The 26543-nt window shown below is 53.5% G+C and overlaps 2 protein-coding genes across 4 annotated transcripts in view; one reads left to right on the top strand and one right to left on the bottom strand.

Annotated features, from left to right (window-relative positions):
* Positions 1 to 14773, top strand: part of INPP5F (inositol polyphosphate-5-phosphatase F) — a 75766-nt gene extending 60993 nt beyond the window's left edge. For both annotated transcript variants that reach the window (XM_040992004.1, XM_040992005.1), the window contains 6 exons: positions 1584 to 1782; positions 9064 to 9135; positions 9963 to 10036; positions 10385 to 10513; positions 11303 to 11390; positions 12711 to 14773. In XM_040992004.1, the coding sequence (XP_040847938.1) occupies positions 1584 to 1782; positions 9064 to 9135; positions 9963 to 10036; positions 10385 to 10513; positions 11303 to 11390; positions 12711 to 13848 (1700 nt within the window). In that variant the 3' untranslated portion in view covers positions 13849 to 14773. The remainder of the gene's footprint in view (positions 1 to 1583; positions 1783 to 9063; positions 9136 to 9962; positions 10037 to 10384; positions 10514 to 11302; positions 11391 to 12710) is intronic.
* A 797-nt stretch (positions 14774 to 15570) lies between these two features.
* LOC121164099 (minichromosome maintenance complex binding protein) overlaps positions 15571 to 26543 on the bottom strand; it is a 36577-nt gene continuing 25604 nt past the window's right edge. Inside the window, exons 8-16 of one of the 2 annotated variants that reach the window (XM_040992007.1) lie at positions 26303 to 26403; positions 23278 to 23456; positions 22786 to 22909; positions 21083 to 21200; positions 20002 to 20167; positions 19115 to 19248; positions 18374 to 18538; positions 17223 to 17311; positions 15571 to 17035 (exon numbers count right to left, since the gene is read on the bottom strand). In XM_040992007.1, coding sequence (XP_040847941.1) covers positions 16909 to 17035; positions 17223 to 17311; positions 18374 to 18538; positions 19115 to 19248; positions 20002 to 20167; positions 21083 to 21200; positions 22786 to 22909; positions 23278 to 23456; positions 26303 to 26403 — 1203 coding nt within the window. In that variant the 3' untranslated portion in view covers positions 15571 to 16908. The remainder of the gene's footprint in view (positions 17036 to 17222; positions 17312 to 18373; positions 18539 to 19114; positions 19249 to 20001; positions 20168 to 21082; positions 21201 to 22785; positions 22910 to 23277; positions 23457 to 26302; positions 26404 to 26543) is intronic. The other variant, XM_040992006.1, reaches the window with a different exon arrangement.

The following is a 26543-nucleotide window of genomic DNA, read 5'->3' as shown; positions in this document are numbered from 1 at the left end:
AGAGTATGTGCTAGATGAAGAACCAGGTCTCGGAAGAAACAAGTGCCATGCCCTGTGTGTGCGGGGTGACCAGCAGCCTGGTGATATGGGATGGGGGACGCAGGTCCTGTCCTGTTCTGGGGTCAGCCATCCCTCGCCGCAGCTGCCGCCTAATGCTGAAGCTGCTTTTCTTTACATTGGAGCTTCAGGGGCTGGCAGCAGCTGGACTTACTACTTTGGCTAGCAGGACCAGGAGTCAGCAGGCTTTTTTCTGGAAATCTTCTTTAACTTCACAGGGAATGAGCTTGAAGTGGTTTCTTTTCTTTCTTTTTAAAGGCTCACTCATGTCAGAAGGCTGAGTTATGACTGGGGATGGGGTCTGGAAAAGGGTTATACAGATCTTCGCTCTACTGATTCACTCCAGATGACCACCGAGGCCCAGGCTGGGCCAGCCCTCCTGTCTTCCTGTGCATGTTAGTAAGGAGCTGAATCAGAGCAGAGCAGCCCACACTGAAGCCTGCCCACAGCACCATGGCTGTGAGCCCAGCCTGCTGTGCCATGGGGCTGATCCTACCTCAGGCTTGAGAAACCACTGCAGGTGCTGGCATCCCCTGTGAGGAACACTCGGGTCCTTCCTGCTCCACCTCTGGTCCAGCTCCCAGGTGCTGGCGTCCCCTGTGAGGACCACTCGGGTCCCAGCTGCGCCACCTCTGGTCCAGCTCCCTGGTGACACACCTGAGAAGGCAGCAGATGATGCTCTAAGTGCTGGGACCCCTGCCTGAGACCAGCCTGGTCCAGCCTCGGCTGGTGACCATTTGAGGAGTGAGCCAGTGGATGGAATATCTCCCTCTCTCTCTGCAACTTGACCATTCAAATAAATGAATCTTTAAAAATAGAAAGGTTTGAATGTGCTACACCAGGAGGAAACCAGCTTGTCTATTTAGATATTTTTGTCTGTATTTTTTAATGTTGCATTATTTGAAATATTTTTAAAACCATTTCTATCTGCTTGAAAGACAGCAACAGAGAAAGAGCTTTCATTTGTTCCAGTATCTGCAACAACCTGGACTGGACCAGGCTGAAGTCAGGAGCCGGAACTGCAGCCGGTCTCTTGCATGGCTGCCAGGGACCCAAGCACTTGGGCTGCTGCCTTCCTAGGCGCATCAGCAGGGAATGGATTTTCAGAGCAGCTGGGAGTTGATCTGCTCCTGTGGTATGGGATGCGGGTATTTCAGGTGGAGACGGCACTGCAATGCCTTCCTCTTGAATTCAGGAGGAATTCCATTGATTTCAAGTTGGGATATTTGTCATTTAGTTGCAGATATTTATGTGTATTTTGATACGGATAGATGAACTATATTATTTAACTTTTATGCTGATACTCTTGAAATATAAATTTTAAAATGATCATGTTGTTTGTGTAACTTTTATTGCCCATAATTTTGGTGCCACAGCTAAGAATCTTGTCTAGTTCAAGGTCAGAATGATTCATGCTCATGTTTCTTCCCAGAGCTTCAGACTGTCAGACTTTACATTCTCTTTTGTCTTTTAAAACTACGTCAGTGGAGTAAGATGACAAATGCATATTAACACTTCCGTCCTAGATTTGATGCAAGGCATTCCAGTGACAGAAGATCTTTATTCCATCTTTAACAAGGAGAAGGAACATGAAGCCCTGCACAGGGAGAGCGTGAGGAGCCACCAGGAGCTCATCAGCCAGCTCTTACAGAGCTACATGAAGCTACTGCTGCCTGACAGTGAGAAGTTCCATGGCGGCTGGGCCCTCATCGACTGCGACCCCAGGTGAGCCCGCGTGGGTCCTGCGGCCTGCCTCGCTCACCTCTGTGGGCTAGTCGCCTGTATGAACGCCGGCGCTGTTCCCACGCTGTGCGCCTGGTGCATGGTGCGCAGCGGTGCAGAGCAGGGCTCATGGCTGAGGCTGGGCTACTCGCCTGTGGACATGAGCGAGGAGAAGCGGGAAAGCCTAGCGATGAAGAGAAGGGCTTCTGCTGGGTTTTTGTTTTATTGTTCGATTGATTGATTTGAAAGAGCTAGAGAGAGAGAGAGAGAATCTTCATGCATCCAGATCACTGCCAGCATGCAGGCCTGAGCCAGGCTGAGCCAGAATGGGTTCCCGTGCAGGTGGCAGGAGCCCAGGTACCTGGGCCACCTTTTGCTGGTTTTTTTGTTGGTGGTTTTTTTGTTTTGTTTTGTTTTGTTTTTTGTTTTTGTTTTTTTTTACAGAGAGCAGAGACAGAAAGATCTTCCATCCATTGATTCACTCCCCAAAAGGCTACAACAGATGGAGCTAGGCCGATCCAAAGCCAGGAGCCAGGAATTTCTTCCAGGTCTCCCACACAGGTGTAGGGTCCCAAGGTGCAGGGAGCTGGGTGGGAGATTGAGCAGCCAGGAATGAACTGGCACCCATATGGATCCTGGCACCTGGACGTGGAAGATTAGCCAATTGAACCATTGCCTTTTTGCTGCTTTTTGCAATCCAGTAGTAGGGAGCTGGATCCAATTCAGTAGTAGGGAGCTGGACCCTGGGAGACCCAGAAGAAGCTCCTGGCTCCTGGCTTTGGGTCAGCTTAGCTCTTGCCATTGTGGTCGCTTAGGGAATGAATCATTGGATGGAAGACCTTCCTCTCTGTATATCTGACTTTGCAATAAAAATAGATAAATCTTTAAAAAAGAAAAAAACAGATATTTCAGAATCTAGACCAAGCTCTGAGAATAAAATCATCTATTTAGATTTTATTTATTAAAATCTATTTATTGGAAGGTCAGAATTACATAGACTTTGTCATTTCTTTTAAAGACTCGTTTATTATTTATTTTCTTGAAAAACAGAAATAGAAATCCTTCCATGGTTCACTCCCCACATGGTGGGTTGCTTCTCACATGGCTCATGGCTTGGGATGGGCCAGCAGCCAGGAACTCCGTCTGGGTCTCCCATGTGGGTGGCTGTCTTCCGCTGCTTGCCCTAGCCCATTGGTAGAGAGCTGAATCAGAAGGAGCTCAATGGGGACTTGAACCAGCATTCCAAGACGGCCCTTGGAGTAATCTTTATCTTACTGTCCATTATATGTATTTAATAAAAGGGACATTAGATGAGCTAGAAACTGATAGTATTTACATATTTTAAAAGATTTATTGTTTTTTTATTGAAAAAGCATATTTACAGAGAAAAGCAGAGACAGAGAGGAAGATTTTCCATCCGCTGGTTCACACCTCAGATGGGTTCAGGGACCCAAGTGCTTGAGCCAGCCTCCATTGTCTTCCCAGGTCACAAGCAGAGAGCTAGATCAGAAGTGGAGCAGCTAGGACACAGACCAGCCCATATGGAATGCTGGCACTTGCAGGTGGAGGATTAGCCTGTGAGCCACGGCACCAGCACTCCATGTTCAAGTGAACCAAAGCAACATTGTGGAGTCATAGGGAGAAGTTCTGTAATGTTAACCTTGTGGCTGATCTCACTTTGATGGCAAATATTGTACTGTGGTGTCATTTCAAGACTGAAAGAGGTGAGGTCTTCCTCACACACAATTTAGCAGAGAGTCCTGTGTTCTTAATTTAAGCATTTAGGGAAAATATAGTAGTCTTTTTATTCCTATTCAGAAATATCTGCAGGCAACATATGCCCATTTTGCTTAAGTTTTTGCAATTAAGAGATGAAACTTAGATCCAATACTATGAGACCAATGAAACCAGGACAGGCTGGCTGCCGTTTTGTATTGGCACGTTGCATCTGGCTTACTTCCAATCCTGTAAGCCTCAGAGAAGGTTGGCGGAAGTATTCAGAATCACTCTGAAGCTTCCAGCAAAATCCGGGAGAGCAGGTTAGGATTCATTGGGAGCCTCTGCGGGAGCTCCCACAGTTACTTCTAGCAAAGGTGAAACAAGAATAGCCAGGACCACATCTTTCAGAAACCAGCTGTTGCCTCCCTGCCCCGCCCCGCCACCACTGCAGTGGTATAGCAAGCTAATTCTCCACCTGCAGCACCAGCATCCCATGTGAACACTGATTTGAATCCCGGCTGTGCCCTGTTAATGGCCTAAGGAAAGCAGTGGAGGATGGTCCAAAGCCTTGGGCCTCTGAACCCAAGTGGGAGACCCAGAAGAAGCTCCCGGTTCCTGACTTGACACCAGTTTAGCTTGGCCATTTTGACCATTTGAGAAGTGAATCATTGAATGGAAGATTTCTAACTCTCTCTCTCTTTCATGTAAAAATAAATAGATAAATCTTTTAAAAATCACCTGTTAGGGAGCTTAAACCTAAGCTTCCAGCTCCTGCGGGTTTACCTCAGGAATACCCGAGTGCTGGTCTCCCTTCCTCACCCACAGAATACAACACTTTCCTTCCTCCCTCCCCCATCTCCGTCTCTGCAGAGCCCAGCAGCCGCCCCCCCATTCCCTTTAAGCCTGCACCATGGCATGTGGCTTTCTGCTAACGGGCTAGCGATTGCTTCTGCTGCTGCTTGCCTAAAGCTCTGCGTGCTGTTTGCTGCAGCAGCGAGGCTGTTGCTTGGGACATCCACTCTCCACAGCGGAGTGCCCGGGTCCTTTTCCAGCTCCACTCCCAGGAACCCTGGGAGGCAGCAGGGGTGGCTCTGGGAGTTCGGACTCCCCCACTCCCCCCAGCTCTGGGAGAGACCCTGGATTAAGTGCTCAAGAGCGTCCTCAAAGATCATCCCTTGCCGTGTACCTTGTCAAAGCCTACGTTGCCATCCTCATCCCTACCTTCTGCTTTGTGGTCACTATGTGCCAAATAAGTTTATCAAAACAGAGCCATTGGTTCAATAGCTTCCTTTAACCTTCATCCGTTGGGAACCTGAGAATCATTGGCTAAGGTTCTGTCTTCCCTGCTGGGGTGACTCTGTGTGTGTGTGTGTGTGTTCTGTAGGAACATGCGAGCCAGTGCCTGATGCGGGCTACTATGTCTGTTGCCTTTCAGCCACAAGTCCCTGGCTGAATCTAAGGCTGATATGGGCAGTGGTGCCCCATGCTGGGTGTCTAGATGCAGCAGAGCAGGGGCACGCGAGGGCCCCACACGGGAGGAACTTGCGTGTGGACTGCTCCCCTGAGATGAGACCTGGTGGCTGAGAGCCAAGATGCTGGCAGGACCAGACTGGCTGTGTCTGACACTGGTGGTGGTACTGGCTGCCTGCCCATGGCTCCCACTGTGAGCGAGTGTTTTCCTGGAAAATGTTTCCTGTGACCCTTTGTGCCAGGAGGGGTGGCTGGATCAGACAGGGAGGTTGATGTGTCGCAGCCAGCGGCTTCTTGGGTCACACTTTGGTTGGTGGTCTTGCGGGGAAGGACAGGGTCTCCTCAGTGGTGCTGTTTTTGTGTTTTCCATGGGATGTCTTTGGTCAGGGTCCAGCTCGGCTGGGATTGGGGCGGGCTTACTACGAGGTGTAGCAGCCGGTGGTGGTTCTCCCTGGTCCTCCATCTGTTTTCCTCCCTACTGGCCTTCTGGATGAATCTTTAGGATACATCTGAGACTTCTTTAAATTTGCTGATACTTGAATTTGTAACACTCCGAGATCTCTTGCTGGTGCAGCTTCCCCCTCTCTCGGTGTGTTTGGAAACCACGCTCAGGCCAAGTTTGCCTCACAACCTTTGCACAACCCCTCAGCAAAGTGGGGAGACACCGTTGGCGAACAAGAGGCAGCTCTGAGTGGCTTCTGGGACTCAGCAAGCCAAGCCATAGCATGGGCAGCGCCGCACAGGTGGGCATCAGCAGGCAGCTGCCTGCCTCAGCCCTCCCTTCTTGGACTTTGCGTCTTCAACAGCTACGTTGAGCCAGAATCCCGCACCAGCTGGCTGAGGTGGTGCGCGGCTCAGTGACTTGGGGTGTGTTCACGGAGTTTTTCTTAGGTCACCAGAGCTGACAGCAGAACGTTTCCATTACCCCCTAGGGGGCCTGCACACCCCCCAGCTGGCCCTTCCCTGTCCCCTTACTTCCAGCCTCAGCACCCACCAGTCACCAGACCTCCCCGGGTGTGCCTCGGGAATCCAGCAGGACGCCGTGGCATGTACCCCTGCCTTGGGAGAACATGCACCTTGAGTTCATGGCACCCGATGGGTTCCTGGTGCATTTCCATTGTGCATGGTGTTCCATGCACCATTGTAGGCAGCCAGGGTGTTCTCCGGGCGACATGCCTAAGAGCAGCTGGGGGGGGAGAAGGTGGAATCCCAGGCGCCTCCGGAGAAGCGGCCCCAGCTCCCATCCCGTCGGCAGCGGCTGTCGCCGGTTTCCACCGCCCTCGCCTCTCTTCTGGTTGCGGTCACCCAGACCCGCGGTTGGGACGGCATCAGGCTTTGGTCTGCCTTTCCACAAGCACGGAGAACATCCAGGTTTGGTTGGTTTGTTTTCCCTGTGCTCCTGGGCCAGTTCCCTCTTCCTTGAAGAATGTCCGTCAAGCCATCTGCTTGCTTTCTGCCAATGCGGTTCTGTTGCTGAGTTATGAAGTGGTGCGGGACTCAGGGCTAGGAATGGGTGCATGTGGACGAGGCAGGGTCGGGCCCTGTCATTAGCTCCATTTCCGAAGTTCTGTTCGTATTTCTGGAAATACCGCACCCAGTTATGCAGGTACCTGAGAGATTCGGCAGAGGCCAGGCCCTCCCTCCACGCCTGCCCTTCTGGCCCCGCTGCCCGGCCATGGTCAGACTTGTGTCCGCTCCCGCCCATAGGGCAAGAAAATTTGGGGCGTGGTGCTGACGAGGAGGAGGGTCTGGAGGGAATGCGGCAATGCCCCCGCGGCAGCGCCCCGCACCTCAAACTCCAGGGACTTCTGTGCGCACTGCTGCCAGCACCGCAGCCCCCGACCCTCAGGTGGGGACAGTGCAGGGGACGGGCGGCCACGGCACCTGCCCGCATCCTGCGGGCCAGCCGGGTCCCTGCCCTGCACCTGCCTGCGCCCCTACTGGCCAGCAGTGTCCCGCCCTGCACCTGCCTGCGCCCCTGCCCGCCAGCAGGGTCCCTGCCCTGCACCTGCGGGTGCCCCTGCGGCCAGCCGGGTCCCTGCCCTGCACCTGCCTGCGCCCCTGCTGGCCAGCCGGGTCCCTGCCCTGCACCGAGGACGCGGGCGCAGGCGCGCTGGCCGCCCTCCGCGGCGGAAGTGGGCGGGACTTGGCGCGGCCGCGGCGCAGTTGCCGCAGTGGCCGCCGCAGTCACTGCAGGCGCGAGGTCGGGTGCAGGCGGCCGCGGGCTGCATCCTCGACGCACCGACGGACGGACTGACGGACGGACAGCTGAGGCCAGCATGCCGCGCTCCCACCGGCCCCCGCCGCCCGCGCAGCGCACCGCGGCCGCCAACGCCGCTGCCGCGGAGCCCAAGTCCGACGGCGTCCTGGCCATGACTTTCAAGATTTTTCTGCTTTTTGCAGGACTGATGGTTAAAGTACCTGTAGGGTTGTATTTTTCCTGCAAGCTGCTGCTTTTCCAGAGTCTGATGCTCATGTCCCCCGAAGACAGCGCCTTCTACGCGACCATCGTCGCGGTGGTGGGGCTACATGTGGTCCTGGCCATCTTCGTTTTCATCGTGTGGAAGGAGGGCTTGCCCCAGTGGCGGGAAAGCAAAAGCGAGTAGTGCGGCGCCGGGCGCTGCGGCGGGGGTGGGGAGCCACGGGGCTGCTTGAGGTCCTCGTTCCTGGGTCATGTGTGCTGTGTCGTGGTTTGCCTTTTTATTCAATTTTTGCTTTTAAGGGGAAGGGTGGACGGGAAGGGTCATTCAGTCTCTGCTGCAGCTAAGACTCCAGGGACCGTGGGGGTAGGGGGAAGACCGACGGTTCCCGACCGCCTGTGCTGTGCCAAGTGCTTTTTAAGTTCAGGACTTAATGTTTCTGCCTGAGGATCCTGCCGACCGGTATTAATATTCCGGCCCGCCTGGGGGGCTAGGGCCAGAGCCCACTGTCACTAGTAGGAATGACAGAGCGGTGTCGTGACGCCATGTCCAGGGCTCAGCCGAGGTGGCAGTTCCCTGAATTCGCGTGAGTACCCGCGCCCAGGGGTGACAGCCCACCGCGGCGCACTGATGGAGCTGCTCTGGCCCCCGCCCGATCGCGGTGCACCTGCTGCCGCCCACACGCTTGCTCCTGCGGCCGGTCTGACAGCTTAGTGTCTCCTGGTTGTTGCGGGGAGGGAGGCATGCTGCTCGCAGCAGGGACCCGTGAGAACCCCCCACTGCAAGAAGCCCCCCTGGCGCCTGCAGAGCCCATGGCTGTGAGCGCCTCCCTCCGCCCAGGGAGCTCCCTTGGGTGCGAGTGCCAGGCACACGGCCTTCTTTGCACCCTCGTTGGCCACTTGTTTCCCAGCCGCGTTTAGACTGGGTCTGCTGCAGCCGGGCGAAATCCTGCGGCAGGGGCGGCCCTCAGGTGGGCTTTGGGGGCCAGCCCGCCAGTGTGGCTGCGGCTCCCCCTGCTGACGGAACGGCCGCATTCATGGAGAGTAAGTTCCCAGGGCGGTCCCGCTCCAGCCTGCGTGGGTTTGTGCTAGGTCCTTGCAGTGGCCCTGTCTCGCTCGTGAGAAAGCAAGGACGCGCGGTTTACTGCGACTGCAGCTTCTTGTTCATCCGCGGAGCTTGAGTGTGGCTGTGATTTAGCAGGGTGAACTGGGGTGAAGGAAACACCGATTTGTTGCCTGGAAGCCAAGTAGACCAGTCAGTGCGTAGTGCGTGGAATGCAGGCTGGGCTTCATCTTTGGACGTGAATGTTCTGTGGGGATTCCTGCAGAAGACACATTGCGTGCAGGTGGACCACAGCCCAGAGGTGCGGGCTCGCGGCTGGTGTGAGAGAATGGTTCTCCCTGCACAGCCGCACGCTCTCCCGTCGCAGCAGCTGCTCGCGCATCGTCTGCCCATCGCCCACCCACACACCTTCCTCTCCGCCTCAGGTCCCTTCTCACCCCCACACACATCGCCCGTAGCCCAAATCTGTTCCCTGTTTTCCAAACGGGCACATTGTAACGTTGCAGCTCAGACGCGAACCCCTGGGGTTTGCCCTCCTGCTCTGACCTGTGGGTGCTGGGCAACACGCGGGTGCCACGCCCACGCTGAGCCCCGCATCCCGTTTGGTCCACAGCCTCCTTGACGCCACTCACAGAGACGTGGATGTGCTGCTGCTGCTTTCCAACGCTGCCTACTACGTGGCCTAGTAAGTCTCTAATTAGTTTAAAGTTTGTAATTTTGTTTTAGAAACTTAAGTACATTTCTGTTTTTAAGAATTTATATAACAGCATGGCAGAAATTGGTTTTGTTAAATTTTTCCTGAATCACCTTGATTTTCCTCACTTTGCACACATGATCCTGGCATTAAACACTGGCTGTGTTTATCAGACATTGCGTTCTCTGGCCCTTTGTCACTCCTGCAGTCCCTCATGTGTTTGCCACCCGAGGCCATGCACCCGCACTTGTACTCGTGGGCCTGTCTCCGCAGCTCAGCGCGTGGCACGCGTTGGGGTGCTGCCAGCTGTTCCCTTTATGCGGACAGCACATGCGTGTGCTAGTCACTGAACTGGGAGGCCCTCACGCTTGCTGTTGGACGTGTCTGCAGGGGCACTGAGGGGCGCTACTCCCCGCAGACCCCGAGGGCGGATCCCTCTGCTGCAGCAGCTGCAGCCGCGGACAGTTACGCTTAGCTGAGTGTGGACTTGCTTTTTTCAGTTATTAGCTCAGACACCTTCTTGCAAATAGATCATAAGGAATTTTCTTCCAAAAAAAGTTTTTATAAAACTGAAATTATTTTTTACCTTGCAATTGATTTTGTTTTTAAGGGTAAGATCCTTTAGCCAGTTTTCCATTATCTGTGATTGACATTTGCTTAACCTGAAATAGAGATGCTTTCGTCTCCAGTCCCTAATGTACTGGAGAGTGAAAAATTGTGTTTTCCCTGTGTGGAATAGTGTGCCTCTGTGAAACCTCATCTGACAAACCAAATCCTTTTGTTGTTTTAATTATCTTTTCCCTCTCTCCCTTATCTAGTTACGACGATGAAGTTGATAAAGTAAGCCAGTATCAACGACTAAGCCTGGAAGACCTGGAGAAAATAGAAATAGGTAAAAGTCCATGTCCAGTCCACGTCCCGGGGGAGATGCCGCTGCCCCCAGGGGCTCTTCTGAGCGCAGCAGCCCCGAAACCAGAGGGGCCGGCTGCCTGCTGCGTAGACGGGTAGGCCATTCAGTGGTGGCAGCTGTGTTCCTGACGTATCGCGTGAGGATTAACTTAGGGACCAGGAAAGACGAGAAACTGAAGCTAAGGAAGGGCTTTTACATTTACCCAGCTGGTGGTGTGGTTATTACCGACGTGTTGATTGTGAAGAAAGTTGTACCAGCTGCGAGCTTGTGTTGTGAATGTTACGTCGAAGTAGTCACTCAGACCTACTCACTTGGCTTTTGGGCTTTCAGGTCCCGAACCCACTCTCTTTGGAAAGCCAAAGTTCTCCTGCATGCGACTACACTACAGGTGTAGGGACGCCAGCGGCTACTTCCACACACTCAGAGCTGCCGTGCGCAACCCGGAAGAGGATGGAAAAGGTAGGAGAATTCCCTGTGGAGGTAACGCTCTGTCTCAGCAGCTGTGTGGGGTGGCTCTGTGTCCTCAGGAACACGGAGAGAGGATCTCTGTGGATTTTGTAGTTGGAGCAGGAGACACGATGGTGTAGTTGGCCCTGTTGGAAGCCCTTGTTGTGGCAGTCAGGGAGTGAGCCTGCCTTGTTCACAGCTGCCCTGTGGGCATCCAGCTCCGTGCTCAAGCGCATGCCTGTTACAGTGCCCGCTGATTGTGGGCCCTTCTGCCATCACTATTCTAGTATGATTCTTCTAAAAAAAATCTTGTAGGAGCCCAGCGTGGTGGCTCAATGGCTAAATCTTCACCTTGCAAGCCTGGGGTCCCATACGGGTAACAATTCATGTCCCAGCTGCTCCACTTCCCATCCAGCTCCCTGCTTATGGCATGGGAAAGCAGTGGAAAATGGGCCCAAAGCCTTGGGACCCTACACCCACATGGGAGACCCGGAAGAAGCTCCTGGCTGCTGCTTTGAATAGGCTCAGTTCTGGCCGTTGCAATCATTTGGGGAGTGAACCAGCAGATAAAAGATCTTCCTGTCTCTCCTTCTCTCTATAAATCTGCCTTTCCAATAAAAATACATAAATCTTAAAATTAAAAAAAAAAACCCACACACTGTTGAAATTCTTGAGGGAAGCATTGGACAAGTAGTGGTGTGTAAGGTATAGCTTATGACCGTGCGGTGAGCGTCTGGCCGCAGCCTGGCTGGGAGCCGTGGGCATTGACGCGGGGTGCCTGGTCCTTGTGTCCGGCTGCAGACACCCTTCAGTGCATCGCCGAGATGCTGCAGATCACCAAGCAGGCCATGGGGCTGGACGTGCCTGTCATCGAGAAGAAGCTGGAGAGGTGAGCACAGCACGGGGTGGGAGCAGAGGGCTGTTCCATGCGGGGCGAGGCGCAGTGGCACCGCGGCCTGGGCTGTCTAGTTCTGCGACCCGTCACAGGTCACTCAGCTTCTGTCTTGCAGTCTCCTTCTCTGAGTCCCTCATGTCTTCAGTCACGCTGGTGAGTATCCAGGTTGATCGTGGCTGACTGAATTTTCCATGTGAAATTGTAAAGAACTATATGACTGAAAACATTCAGATAACAAAAAATGTACACGGATCATTGTAGCCCAGTGACTCTGTCCTTTTACAAAACAGTTGCTCAATGCTCTGAGGAAATTACCTGCTCCACTTTGGGGCTAACGCTGGGCTAGGCAAGCCCTTAGCACTGTATCTGCCCGGTGCAAGGGGCATACTAAAAGTGATGGCTGAACCCAAGCGTGCTCCAGGAACACCTCGCACGTAGCTGTGACACCCAACTGTCAAGAAGTTGACTTGCTGGCTTCTTTCTCTTACTAAAAAAAAAAAAAACAACAAACAAAAAAAAAAACAAAGCCCAACGCAATAGGGTAGTGATTAAGGACCTTGCCCGGGATCCCATATGGGCACCGGTTCTAATCCCGGCAGAACCTGCTTCCCATCCAGCTCCCTGTTTGTGGCCTAGGAAAGCAGTGAAGGATGGCTCAAAGCCTTGGGACCCTGCTCCCTCATGGGAGACCAGGAAGAAGCTCCTGGTTTTGTATCAGCTCAGCTCCAGCCATTGTGGACACTTGGGGAAGGAATCAGCAGATGGAAGATCTTTCTGCCTGTCCTTCTCTCTGAAAATCTACCTTTCCAATAAGAATAAATAAGTCCTTAAAAAAAAAAAGACATGATCCACATCTCTGTCACGCGTTCTGTCATGCTTAGGGTAATTCCTTAAGACAGGGTCACCCCCAGCAGTGGAGCTCAAGCGGGGAGCTGTCCCCACACTTTTCACACCCCCACCAGCTCGCCGGACTCACCTGCGATCTCCTGCATCTAGACCGACTATGGTCACCTCCAAAAATAGTTTAGAAGACTTGGATTTTTTCTTGAACAACGGAACATTTTTAAAATGCGTCTAGGGTACCCCTCCAGGTTTAAGTGTTCTGATACCCAGGGTGCTGCCTTCGGCCCAGGTGGTACTGTTGAATAATGGGATCACAGGATGCCAGGGTGACGTTTCCTGGTCAGCTCTGGGGTTACCGGAATTGATTGATTAGCCATGTAGTGCTGGCATGAAGCCAGGCAGAGCGTTGTGCCTCGCTCAGGGCTCGGCCGTCGGACTGCGCAGCTCACTGTCGTCTCTTCCACTTTGCAGGAAAAGCAGTAAACCTCATGAGGACATCATTGGCATCCGATCTCAACACCAAGGCTCTTTGGCCCAGGGAAAGAACTTTTTAATGAGCAAGTTTTCCTCACTTAATCAAAAAGTGAAGCAGACCAAATCTAATGTAAATATTGGCAGCTTACGAAAGCTAGGCAACTTCACGAAGCCTGAGGTGAAAGTGAACTTCCTGAAACCAAACTTGAAAGTCAGTCTGTGGAAATCAGACAGTAGCCTGGAGACCATGGAAGCCACGGGAGGGGTGGCCAAGAAGGGGCAGGCAGAGTCCGACGGGGACCTGTCTTCGGACAACGAGTCCTACCACTCGGACGAGTTCTTGAGCAACTCCAAGTCCGACGAGGACAGGCAGCTGGCCACCTCTGCAGAGAGCGCGGGGCCGGTGGACTACGTGCTCCCCAGCTGCGGCATCATCGCCTCGGGGCCGCGCCTGGGCAGCCGCTCGCAGTCGGTCAGCAGCGCAGACATGGGCACACACGCACCTGCGGTCCCTGGGGGCGGGCAAGGCCAGGAGTCGCCTGTGAGGAGAAGCCCTTCTGCCGACAGCATCCACGCGCTGGCGGGCTTCGCCAAGCCTGTGGATGTCTACTGCCACCAATTTGTGCAGGATGCGCAGAGCAAAGCGACCCAGCTCTCGGGGACCAGCCTAGCGGGCCTGCGCGCTGCCGAGGGGGGCCGCCAGGCCGTCCAGCGAGTTTCGGGTGAAGAAACGCTGCCAGGGTCCGCAGAACCGATGCCCTCTCGGCCCTCGCAGCTGGATGTGACGCTGCCCCCCACGGGCCCGCAGTTGTTATCGGTGGAAGCAGCACACTCGGCGTTGCCAGTGAAGACGCCGAGCTCCGGTTCCAGTGCGCCGGACCTGGAGCCCGGGCTGCGGGTGAGCCCGTCCCCCTCGGAGGGCAGCGGCAGCCGGGCCGTGTCTCCCTTCGCGAAGATCCGAAGTTCCATGGTCCAGGTGGCCAGCATCACCCAAGCTGGACTGAGCCATGGGATCAACTTGGCCGTGGCCAAAGTGCAGAAGAGCCCCGCCGAGCCCGAGCTGCTTCCCGAAACCCAGCGGAATGAACTGAAAAGTATGTTCACACAATGTCAGACACGAATCATTCAGATTTAGTTTGTAGCCTTGAAGACCCATTCAGCGGCTTTTATTTAAAAGTTTGAAGAGTAATCTTCACCGGTTAGGGTGTTCGAACTCGTCCTGGTAGGAGTCGAGGAATCCGAGATTGTAATTGTTAGTCCCAAGTCTTGGCAGGAGCCTGCCCCCAGCAGGTGTTGAGATGGCAGCCAGGACCAGAGGCACCGCCCTCACCATGTGCACCAGGCAGCTGGTGCCAGGGCCCTGTTGTGCAGTGGGTGGGTGGAGCTGACCAAGAGGATGGATAAAGAGTGGACACATTTGGGGGACGAGTTTTCTAGAATTCCGTTTTTTCAGTTCATTCCTATTAACCCCTACCAGGTAAATTACATCTGTGGTTTTTAGTGGCTTTCAAAGTGTTACAAAGGAGAAGCATTTGAATACTAACATTATTTCTGATGATTTAACCAACCATTCCTGTGATGCTCTAGGAAATGTGTTTTCATTTGACTTCATCCGTGTTCTACTTGAGCAGATTTTAAAATATTTAGCCACCTGTGCACCTCCCCGTGTAGGAGCCTCAGGTCCTGCCCCCCCCAGGCTCCGCCGGGAGCAGCAGCGCCCCCTGAATGTCGTTTTAGGAAAGGTGACCATACATACCAAGGGAAAGTGCAGGTTTTCTCTTCCAGAGGTGGGAGGGAGCATTCCGCAGTGATTCAGAACTGCTGACTGGCTTTAGGACTGGGCCCTGTGAGCCCGGCAGGAAGCAGCTGCACGGCGTGTCCCGAGCGTCTGTCTGGTGTCCTTGTGGCCGCACTTTGTCGACGTGACTCTCAGCTACATTCTGTCCGCTGTAACCTGGGTGAGCATTCCACCTGTGGTATTTATTAGCGGTATCTGTTGGGTTTTTTTTTTTAAGTGTTAAATCTTGTGACTATTAAAGTATCATTGTAATTTAATGTGACAATGTGTGAAGAGTCCTTGAATTGCAAAACTGCTGTGATTTTCAGTCAAAGAAATTTGCTTTACAATTGAGTACTTCATCTGAGCAATTCCAAATACTCCTGGGAAGGGCTCTCATGATGAAGTGGCTCACAGACCTAGTTGAAACCCAAACATTGGTACCCAGACCGCTTGCTTCTGCTTTTAACAGCACTCTAAGACCCAGAAGACAAATGTTCCCCAACATGAGCCAGTGCTGGCCGCAGGGAGGGGAGCAGACAGGCCGAGGAAGCTGCAGGCGGTGGCTGGAAGGCGCTGCTTCTGCCGTTACAGCCCCTTGCCCAGTTTTCTCAAACAGGATGAATGTCTGCCCCAGGCCGACTGCCTAGAACATCCACGGCCACGCACAGGGTGCCCTGCCAGACGGGACTCGAGTCAGAGGATGCCCCCTGCGGCTGGCACTGTGGGCCAAACCGCTGGGCTGTGGGCACTGGCTGGAGTCCAGGCTGCTCCACTTGCAATCCACCTCTCTGCTGATGGGCTGGGCAGCAGTGGAGGACAATCCATGCACCCACAGAGCCTGTGCAGCCATGAGGGAGACCCAGGTGAAGCTCCTGCTGCTTCCTGTTCACACAGCCCTGCCCGCCGTCAAGGCCACTGGGGGTACACCAGCACGCACAAGATCTGCCTCTCCTGCTGGGACTCCCTTAAATCAATCACTCTTCCAAACAACCCAGGAGCCATGCACCCTCCCCCATGGACGCTGAGCCTCGCCCATACCGAGAGGTGGGACTTGGAATTCATGACAAAAGCCCAAGGTACTGGTCATTTGGGAAGTTTTTATTTATTGGAAAGAGGGTTCTCTTAAAGGAACTTTTCTGCAAGACCAAGCAAATTGCGTATTTCTCTTTGGTAAATTACAGTTTACATTGGCACAATTAGACTCACGATAACTGGTCTACTTTGTTCTAGGACAAAGAAAAGGTATTCTCACAAATCCAGTTGAACGTTTTATTTCTAAAAGTTTAAGGAAGGTCTAGTCTACCAGTTATAAAAATGAAAACCAGTTAGAATTCTAATATAAACATTATTTACATTAGTTTATAAAAATAGATTTGTGTTTAAGAAAAGTCAAACTAGGAATTTTTACTTCCCTTCACCAGCATACCAACTCCCTTGATTTTTCAAGGTTGATTCCACGTGTCAATTTAGGCCTTACAGGAAAAATGTAAGGGGTCACTTCATCTACTTCCAACTAGGTAAGTTACTAAAAAAGCTAATAAATCCCACGCACGCTGGCAGCATTAGAAAGGAGCCCGGTGCTGTGGTCGCACTGCAGAGCGCTCCTCCCCAGGTCTGCAGGTTACACTGTTAGCTGTGCTCGTGGGGAAGCGGCTTATTTTCTCAGGCCTCTTCTGGGACAGTCCCCAATCAAACACCATCTCTTGGGGAAACGCGACAAGAGGTCGTCTCTCCCCTGCAGTTGACTAACTTGGCTGTTTCCTGTTTGGGCATAGCCCAACGGGGAGTGCTCTGTTCCCCCAAGCTGAACTTCCTCCCCTGGAAGGACTAGCCCTCGTGAAATTATCTTCTTATATATAAAAAATGACACAGTGATTCCTTCAGATTACTTGGCAAAAGAATCAGGCCACACTGTCGTGTCAATTGTTCTGAGTCCTTCTGGTCCATGAAACCCAGAAGCCAAAGACTCGTCACCAACTGCCCATGCCCCGGCCTGGTGCCCAGGCAGTGACAGGCCAGCGTGCCGGTGCTGCGTGAAACGGGGCAAGGACCCTGTGCCCAACCCGGGGCCAGTTAACCGCAGAGTCCTCTAACTGGCAACAACCTTCCGATTAGCTTAGCAATTCAACAGTTTGGCCTGTGGTGTAGCTGGAGCTAAGGAAATGGGAGCATCCACAACATTATCAACAGTAAACATTTAATATCAAATACACTTTTATACACTTACTAATTTATATAATTATAAAACAAACCTCAAAAGCTCCATAAAATCAGTAAGGTAAAAGCCCTATCATAGAAACTTCAGATGTCACCAGGCTCAATTTCGGGAAAAGTCGGTGGTTTTTAGATACAAACGTCTACAAAACAAGGTGGTGTGAATGGCACTCGCTGTGTCCTCCTCCCGGGGTCGCGTCCTTAAAGCTCATTCCCATTCACACATTTCTGCTGCTGAAGCCGGTTCCTCCGGAGCGACTCCAGCTGCTTGGCCCGCAGCCACCGCTCCCGGGACAGCGTCGTCTGACCAGCGCTGAGAGACAGAAACCTGGGATGGGGACAGAGACGCTGTGAGGACAGGCGAGGGCAGCGGCCTTGCAGCCAGACAGCCCCGGAGCGCCCGAGCACCGCAGCCAGTCAAGAGCTGGGCTGGTCAGGAGGGCCCAGCCGGGGGGAGAACACACAGCGGTGGGGAGCCCGTCCCCAGCCCGGCACGCCCCTCCACGCCTGCTCACCGGGCCACCACGAGCAGCTGGTGCAGGTCGTCGGCAGTGATGCTCTGAGGGTCGTTCTTGCGCATTTCCACGAAGTCATCTTCCACTGCCTTTGGGGAGAGGAAACGACATCCGTCTCCATCAGGGAGGACATGCCAGCCCTATCCCTCTCATGCCCCGGAGTATGGGCAACAAAGATGGACAACGCAATCCACAGATGGAAATAATGGCCCCAAAGGGCTGGCAGCCCACGGGTGCCAGTTCAAGTCCCAGCAGCTCCCTGCTCCTGCGCCTGGGGAGGCAGTGGTGAGGACGCATGGACCCACGTGCGAGACCCACACGGAGACCCAGGGTGGAAGAGATGTCTCTCTCTTCCTTTCAAATACATAATTTTTTAAAAATCCCACTGAAAAAAAATATTCTCAACAAAATGAAATCCAGCTCCATTTGAGAAGGCCACAGCAGCTTCAGGCAGAGGCTGCCGCCCACATAGCAAAGAGACGCGAGTGGACATGGCAGAGCAGGCACCTCAGACCTTCACCACAATCAAAGCAGCAAAGCCCAGTGGTTCCCAATGCTGAGAACGCACTGAGCCCTCACGGCAACCCGGGAACATTTCCATGGCAGCCCAGGGGAGAAGGCTGAGCTGGGAGCCTTACTGCGTGCCCTGGTCCCACGACAGCAGGCGGCCCCACAGGCAGCAGAGCAGCCACCATCCCACCTGGCTGGCAGATCCTGGACAGCTGCTTCACTGCCCTTACTGACCATGACTTGGGGCCTGCCCAGGGGCAGCAGCCTCTTTCAGGGCACCTATCAGAAACAACCACAAAGTAGTGAGCTACAGACAGGTAAGACAGTGGGCAGAGCCGCAACTTGTGCCAGCATCCCAGGTGGTTGCCAGTTAGGGTCCTGGCTGCTCCACTTCTGATCCAGTTCCCAGAGGATGGCCCAAGTGCTTGGAGACCCAGAAGAAGCTCCTGGCCTTAGTCTGGTCTAGCCCTGGTCACTGTAGCCATTTGGGCCATGAACTAGTGGACAGAGGAGCCCTATGATTTGCAAATAAATACATTTAGAAAGAAAAGATGACAGAGAAAACATCAAAATCACCTCAAGAGTGACCGCCCTTATGGCAGCGGCTCAGCACACAGCGGCCCAGGCACGCCTGCCCTCACCTTGGTCACGTCATCGGATATGGTGTAGTCCAGGAACCTCAGCAGGGTCAGGTAGACGCGGAACTTGTTGAGCACCGAGGGCAGCACGGCGGCGAGCAGGCTGCTCATGTGCTCCTCCATGTTGGGTGGGATGAGCTGCGGCTGCAGGTGGATCTGGCAGTCGGCCTGCAGGGAGACACACACCATCTCTCCCGAGCCCCAGACGTATGCAGGCTCCTCCCCAGTCAGGGCAGGCACCTGGCAGCCAGCAGGGCCTAGAAGCCTCTTACAAGATCTCCCAGACACTCCTCAAATAAACCTGGCTGAAAACCAAGGAACAGGGGCTGGCACTGCAGCACAGCAAGCAAAAGCACCACCTGCAATGCCAGCACCCTAGAGGGATGCTGGATCGAATCCCAGCTGCTTTACGTCCATTGCAGCTCCCCGCCTACCCTCCTGGGAAAGCGGAGGCTGGTCTAGGTACCTGGATGTCTGCCACTCACATGAAAAAAGAGAAATGGAGGGGAGGGGACAGTAAGAGGCAAAGGCTGCAGTCCCTCAAGCAGGGACCAGCTATGGCAGGTGGCTTTGCAGACACCCACTTCCCTGCAGACAGCTTTGTCCCAGAGAGAAACAAAATCATTGATTTTCTTATTAACCAGCAGCAGCCACAGGGCTGGACACTTGACTGCCAAGCAGTGCCAGAGCCCAGCCGGGTAGAGCTGTCTGTCCAGACGGACGCCCCTCCGTGCACATGCCTACCGGAAGGAGGGAGCGCCCCTCAGAGGTGATGAGGACGTTGATGTTGCAGGGGAACTCCATCTGGTGGTAGCTGAAGTCGTAATCCACCTTCTGCCAGGTGATGAGCTTGCTCAGGGCGGTCACGTTGTGGACACCTAGAAAAGCAAGATGGCCGCTACTCAGGCACCAGATTCCGGCATCAGAACACGTTGTCGTGCTGACACAGGTGATGGGACAGAGGCCCCAGCTGCTTTAATAAAGGGCCCAAAGCCCTGTCCAGTTCATCGGCTGAGTCAATGTTCCTCGAGGGGATGCTTCAGTGAGAACTAAGGGGAGGAGACAGGTGCCCCAAGATCCACAGCTCCCGGTCAGGCTCCCTCCTGGGACAGTGTGTGCCGAGGGCTGGAACAACGTGACAGGACTAAAACACGTGCATACAGATAAGATGGGTCTTTCTAGGGGGAGGGTAAATAAATAAAATAAAAGATTTATTGATTAAATGCCACATTACAGGCAGAACAAGAAAGTGAGATCTTCCACCTTCTGGTTCATTCTGCAGATGACCTCAACAGCCAGGGTCAGCTAGGCCACAGCCACGAGCCTTCTCTGCATCTCCTACGTGGGTAGCAGGTACCCAAGCACTGGGGCCATTTTCCACAGCTTTTCTCAGGACACCAGCAGGGTAGCTGGGCAGGAAGTGGCGCAGCTGGGCCACGACCTGGTACCTATGACAGGCTGTGACAGCGCCAGCCCCAGAAATTCTACTGATTTTGTTCATTCTCGTCTGCATTAGTTCTTGGTCTACCCTGACCTCTTGAATTACCCTCAGACACGCTCAGCACGGCTCACGTACACCTGCCTCTCCCGGGGTGGACGGCAGTGGAGCAGGGGACGCGAGCCCGCCCTACCTGGGCTGTCCAGCTGGCCCTGCTCCAGGAGGGTCTCGTCAATGACCAGGGAGGTGTTGCTGGGCAGCTGGAGGAGTCCACTGACCAAGCGGTTTGCAGTGTAGTCTTTGTGGGGGATGAATTTCAAATGGTTCATGTTCTCAATTGTCATCTGGAGGCGAAAAGACTGCAGAGAATGTTCCTCATGAGCAAGGATCAGGTAACACAGTGAATGTCTGCAGAAGACGCAGCCAGTGTCTTCAGCTGCATGACTCAGAGGGCGGTCCCTGTGTGGCCCTCACCACCACACCACCAAGGTGCCCAGGTGCTCCAGGAAGCAAGGGCAGCACCGCCTCCCGCCAGAGCTGGCAAGGGACCCTGGCCTCAGGCCTCAGTGGCCTCGGCTATGGGAGTGAGGGTCCTGCACTTCTGAATTCACTTAGATTAAAGATTTGAACGCACACAAAGGATACCAAGTTGTATAAAAAAAACTGGCATCAACTTTTAAGGGAGTTGCTGCAATTACGCTCTGAGAAATTTGCACGAAGGCAATAAAAAAGTATAATACTTAGGGGTGAGTACACCTAACATTTATTGTTTTTAAAGCTTGTTTGAGAGACAGGAGCCCAATTGCTTCAGCCCGCACCACTGCCTCCCACAGTTTGCATCACTGGGAGCCAGGGACCCCAGTGTGGGTACAAAGTGCACTAACAGGCAGCCCTCCAGCTGCATTTTAAAGTCATGTGACCTGGCTACATTTATTTCCTGTGAAATCAGATTTAGCACCCTCAAAGGGCTAGAGGCCTCACAGCTAAGATGCCACCGGGCTGCCAGATCGCAGACCAGAGCCCCTGGCTCTGCATCCCGACCTTGCTGCAGAGTCCTGCTTGCTGCTGACACGGGCCCTGCGAGGCAGCAGGGGCCATTCAGTCGGGCCCCGTCACTGTCAGGGCAGATGGCCCAGGCCTGCGGAATGAATGAGAGGGTGCAGCTCTGTCTCTCCACCTCCCAGATAGATCAGTAACTGAAAGGGAACTGCCTGGGCTCCAGGAGAGGCAGAGCATCCGTGCAGCTTTATCATCTGTATTAGTTTTGGACTTACTGCTGGCACGAGATGTTGAATGATCCGATACAAGTGTTCAGTGAAGGTGCTATTTCGTGGGCAACCACTCAGGTTAACAGTAAATTTTCCTAGAGGAAGAACATCTCTTCTTGTGTATCTACAAAGAAAGAAAGAAAAAGATAATCCATAAGATTCTGAAGCTGTTTCCATCAAACCACAGATGAGAAACAGCATGTCAATAAAAACAAAACAGACACCTCCGCCCAGCCATGAAGTTACCAGCCAGCACTCCCATGGGGCTGGGCGCAGGGAACTGGCTGGCACTCCCACGGAGCTGGGTGTGGGCCGCCGGCTGGCACTAACATGGGGCTGGCTGCGGGACGCAGGAGACTGGAAGGTCAAAGGTTTGAGTAAAAGCACACCTTTCTCATTATGTGCATCTTTCCATGCACTTCCTGAAAACACACACTGTCCCTTTTTTGTTCCCAAATGTGCACTTTACTTTGTTTTTACTGTTATTGTTTTTAAAGATTTATTTATTTTTACTGGAAAGGCAGATTTACAGAGAGAAGAGGCCATAATGGCTGGAACCAAACTGATCTGAAGCCAGCAGCCAGGAGCTTCTTCCAGGTATTGTGCAGGGCCCCAAGGCTTTGGGACGTCCTTGACTGCTTTCCCAGGCCACAGGCAGGGAGCTGGATGGGAAGTGGAACAGCTGGGACACAAACCGGCGCCCATATGGGATCCCGGCGCGCAAGGGGAAGATCAGCCAATTGATCCACTGTACCAGGCCCCGGGAAGTTACTACAAAACTCAGAAAACAAAAGAATATGGACTAGAGCCAAAAGTGAGGCACACAACACGTCAAGTCCCAGTTAACTGTCTAGAAGCACTCCTGGGATGCATCAACACCGTATTCAGTGTAAACAAGATGACACGGCTCGTGTGTGGCCCAGCGTTATCTCACAGCAGGGTTAACTAAGCCACCATCTGCAACCCCACGCCCCACACGGGAGCCAGATGAGTTCTGGCAGATCCAATTCCTATCCAGCTCCCTGCCAATGCACTTGGGGGAACAGAACAAAGGATGAGCGCTTAGGCCCCTGACACCCACTTGCAGGACCTGGATGGAGCTCCTACTTCGGCCCTGGTCATTGGGACATCTGCAAAGTTAACCAGCAGATGGAAGATCTTTCTGTTAACTATGCTTTTCAAATAAATAAATCTTTTAAAACTCTTTTTCATTAAAAAACAAACAAACCAAAACCCCCCCCCCACACACAAAAAAAAAACGGGCCCAGCGGTTAAATCCTTGCCCTGCAGCTGCGTGGAGGACCCAGAAGAAGCTCCTGGCTCCTAGCTCCGGATCGGCTTGCTTCTGGCTATTGCGGCCACTTGGGAAGTGAACCAGAAGATGGAAAACGTTTTTGTCTCTCCTTTCCATAAATTTATCTTTCCAATAAAAAATAAATAAATCTTAAAAAAAATAAAAGCAAGCAGCCTATTTGACTCATCAGAAGGTCATTCACGTGATGTTGGCTCTAAATCTTAGGGGCACATAATCAAAATGTGAAATGTGGCACTGCGAAGAAAGGTGAAAAGGAATCTGTTACGATAGCACTTGTGACAATGAACAATAAAAGGCCACCCGACAGTCGGGCCACACTCCAGTCAGAAGTCACCCTGCTGTGTCCAGCCCCGTGCACCCCGCCCGCCCCCAGGGGCCCGGAGGCAGCACTCACACAGTGGAGATGAGGTGCAGTATAAGGTACTCCGCAGCCAGACTGTCCCCCAGGAGGGCGTGAGTGAGGAACCCGAGCAGCTCGGCTCGGATGGGCGACAGCTCCGACATGAAACCTGAGACAACTGCAGAGGGACAGGGCAGACTCAGAGCACACGTCCCACTGCCCGTGGGCTCTGTCCGGCACCCGCGATGACAAGGGGACCAGGGAGGACGCAGGACACACAGTAGGGGCCAGCGAGAGCAGGCTGAGCCCCTGAGCAGTGGTGGATGCCCATCTGAACCTGAGGCTCTTCCTTCCCCGCCCCATTTCAATGAAGAGAATCCTGCCTGGGGTGGGGGGAACCTGCTCAGACCCCAGAGTAGCCCTGGGAAGGGGGGACCTGCTCAGACCCGAGTGGCCCTGGGGAGGGGAACCGGCTCACACCCCAGAGTGGCCCTGGGACACGGGGACCTGCTCAGACCCCTGTAGCCCTGGACACGGGGCTCCTGCACTTACAGCCTTTGCTCTCCTCCTTGTTCAGGCAGGCTGGCAGCAACGGGTTGATGTGTTGCAGCTTCTGGGCCAAGACCACGTGCAGCCTGGGCACCAAGGAAGCAGGAGGGCTGTGTACGCGCTGCTCTTCGGCCATATCTGAGCACTCCATGGGATCCTGCAGCGCCGAGGCCTCCCTGCGGGGACGCAGCTCAGTTCAGTGCGGGAGGCCCCCACGGGCTGGGCGCCAAAGTAAAACACGCCTCCGAGACAGGGCAGCAGCGCAGCCGAGCCCACTTCCCCGTGCGTCTCCTTGAAGAGCAGCCTGTGGCTCAGTCTACAACATCACAGCACAGACTTCAGACCAGCAAGGTCCTATCATGACACAATGGACTTAACCCAATTTTTAAGAACCAAGTTCTTGCCTTCAGCCTCCCTAGGTAGAATCCAAGAGAACAACTAGTATTCAACAAGAGAGTAATAGATACATTAAAAAACAAACAAACAAACAAAAGGATGTAGAAAAGCTGTGCTGTGAAACAATCAGGCACAAACAGACCTATTGCAGCAATGCCAGACCCGTAAGGACAGGAAGAGCGGCGACCTGAGTAACTCCGAGCATGGGGCATCGTCCCAGAGCCAAGACCTGGTGGCCAGGAGGCTGTCCCTGTCGTGGGACGGAACAAATTCTAAAACTCGCCTCCGCCCGATGCAGAGCTGTGCCAGAGGCAGGCGGGAGCGGGGCAGCTTCGTGCCGTAGGAAGGGGAGTGGAGACCGGAGGCCCCAGCAGAGCCACAAACGTGGTGTGACCTGAGGAGCAAACCCGTGCGCATGTGAGCACATGCATATAACTTGCAGGCGTGTACATGCACATCCTGGACCTAACCCAGAGCCAACGGGCACTCGGAGCTCAGGTTTTAAACATAATTCTTCACTAAAACAAACTGTGGTCTCTGAAAAAATAGAAAGTGCCAATGAGGCTGGAAAACTTCTACGCATCAGAAAATATGCTGGCACTGCAGTGCAGCAAGTTAAGGCACAGCCAGCGACACTGGCACCCCGCACAGGAGCCTAGGGGAGCCCTGCTGCTCCATCTCTGAGCTACACCCCGCACAGGTGCCTGGGGGAGCCCTGCTGCTCCATCTCTGATCCATCTCTGAGCTACACCCCGTACGGGAGCCTGGGGGAGCCCTGCTGCTCCATCTCTGATCCGGCTCTGTGTTAATTTGCCCAGGAAAGCAGCAAAAGACAGCCAAAGTGCTGGACCCCTGCACCCACACGGGAGATCCAGAAGCTTCTGGCTTCTGCTTTGGGTCTGGTCCAGCCCTGGACATAACAGCCATTTGGGGAGCAAGTCAGCAGATACAAAATCTTTCTCTCCGTCTCTCCCTCTCTCTTTAATCTTGCCTTTCAAATAAGTAAGTCTTTACAATGAATGACAGCACAATTATAACTTGGGAATAAATTCTAGAAGGGGATACGGGATAGGGAAGATTCCCTATCCACGCAAATCTGTATCATGGGGAAAGATAAATAACTAAAACTTGGTATTAAAAATAATGTGACCCGGGCCCGGCACTATAGCCTAGCAGCTGAAGTCCCTGCCTTGCCTTGCATGTGCCAGGATCCCATATATGTGTTAGTTTGTGTCCTGGTGGACCCACTTCCCTTCCAGCTCCTTGCCTGTGGCCTGGGAAAGCAGTCGAGGATGGCCCAAAGCCTTGGGACCCTGCACCCTCGAGAGAGACCAAGGGAAAGCTCCAGGCTCCTAGCTTCAGATTGGCTCAGCTCTGGCTATTGTGGTCACCTAGGGAATAAACCTTCAGACGAAAGATCTTCCTCTCTGCCTTTGCTCCTCTCTGTGTATTTGCCTTTCCAATAAAAATAAATCTTAACTTTAAAAAAAAAAGAAATTAGGAAATTAAAGCTACAGTGAGTAAGTCATGGCGTGGGATGAGTCCCAGCAACACAGGCCCCGATTCAGCTCCTGTTAAACAGACTCTGGGAAGCAGCTGACGGCGCCAGGACGTGGGTTCCTGTGACAGCAATGGAGTTCCTGGCTGGTGCTCCAACGTGCTGCTCCCTGCCACAGAACTCCACTGTCTACACACGGAAAGCAGCAAGGCGTCCTCACCAGAACCACATTTGCTGTGCCTTGTTCCATCTTGTACTTTTTTTTTAAGATTTATTTATTTTCATTGCAAAGTCAGATATACAGAGAGGAGGTGAGAGACAGAGAGGAAGATTTTCCATCCAATGATTCACTCCCCAAGAGACAGCAACAGCCAGTGCTGTGCTATACAAAGCCAGTAGCCAGGAGCCAGGAACTTCCCCCAGGTCTTCCATGTGAGTGCAGGGTCCCAAGGCTTTGGGCCGTCCTTGACTGCTTTCCCAGGCCACAAGCAGGGAGCTGGATGGGAAGTGGAGCTGCCGGGATTAGAACCGGCACCCAAATGAGATCCCTGACCATTCAAGGCGAGGATTTTAGCTGCTAGGCCCCCACCCTGCCCCCATTTTGCACTTCTACCGCTAGAACCAGGACTTTTAATTCCTGCTGTTTAGGGCTGGCACCGTGGAGTAGCAGCCTAAGCCTCCACCTGTGGCACCATCAAATCCTGGCTGTTCAACTGCCAATCCTGTGGACAAGCGGATGAAGGAGTGCTCTGTCCTTCTCTCTGTACCTCTGCCTCTCAAATTAAGGGCTGAAGAATGTGCAGGGAGAGATTCTACAGATCCTTCACCAGGAGGAAGGGTAAGAAGAAGTCCAAGGAAGAAAAGTGCAGGAGACCTTGGCAGAGATGATGCGGGGACCGGCACATCTTCCAAACGTGATCACAACTCTGCTTCTTACTCAAGTACTGAGGGGTCCATGCGCTCGGTATCTGCACCCCGTTCCCCAGCACGTCACAAGAAGGTGTGCAGGAACCCTGAGCACCAGCGGCCGACAGAGCGCATGCTGTTTCGGGGGAAGGGAGCCCCCTACAACCACCCTGCACCCCTTCTGCACCGGTCGACCGCAGCAGCAGCCAGCGCGGCGCCCACCTGTCCTCGTGGTTCAGCACGCTGAGCGCGGGGTCCACAGACAGGATGCCGTACAGCTCCAGGACGTCGTTCACTTTAAAACAGTCCCAATCTTCATACACCTGCAGGAGGAGACAGGAAACCATGTTAGGACCGAACGGCACCCCTTGGCTGAGAACAAGAGAACCGAGGCACTTGCTTAAGACCCTCCTTGCTAGTCAGCAAGCAAGTTATTAATTAAAACACAGTCCCGGCTCTGCGA

This window comes from Ochotona curzoniae, unplaced genomic scaffold, assembly GCF_017591425.1.
Source record: "Ochotona curzoniae isolate NIBS_2020 unplaced genomic scaffold, NIBS_Ocur_1.0 contig_66, whole genome shotgun sequence".
Lineage (NCBI taxonomy): Eukaryota > Metazoa > Chordata > Mammalia > Lagomorpha > Ochotonidae > Ochotona > Ochotona curzoniae.
Note: the sequence above shows the minus strand (reverse complement) of the source record. Positions and strands in the feature narration are given on the sequence as shown.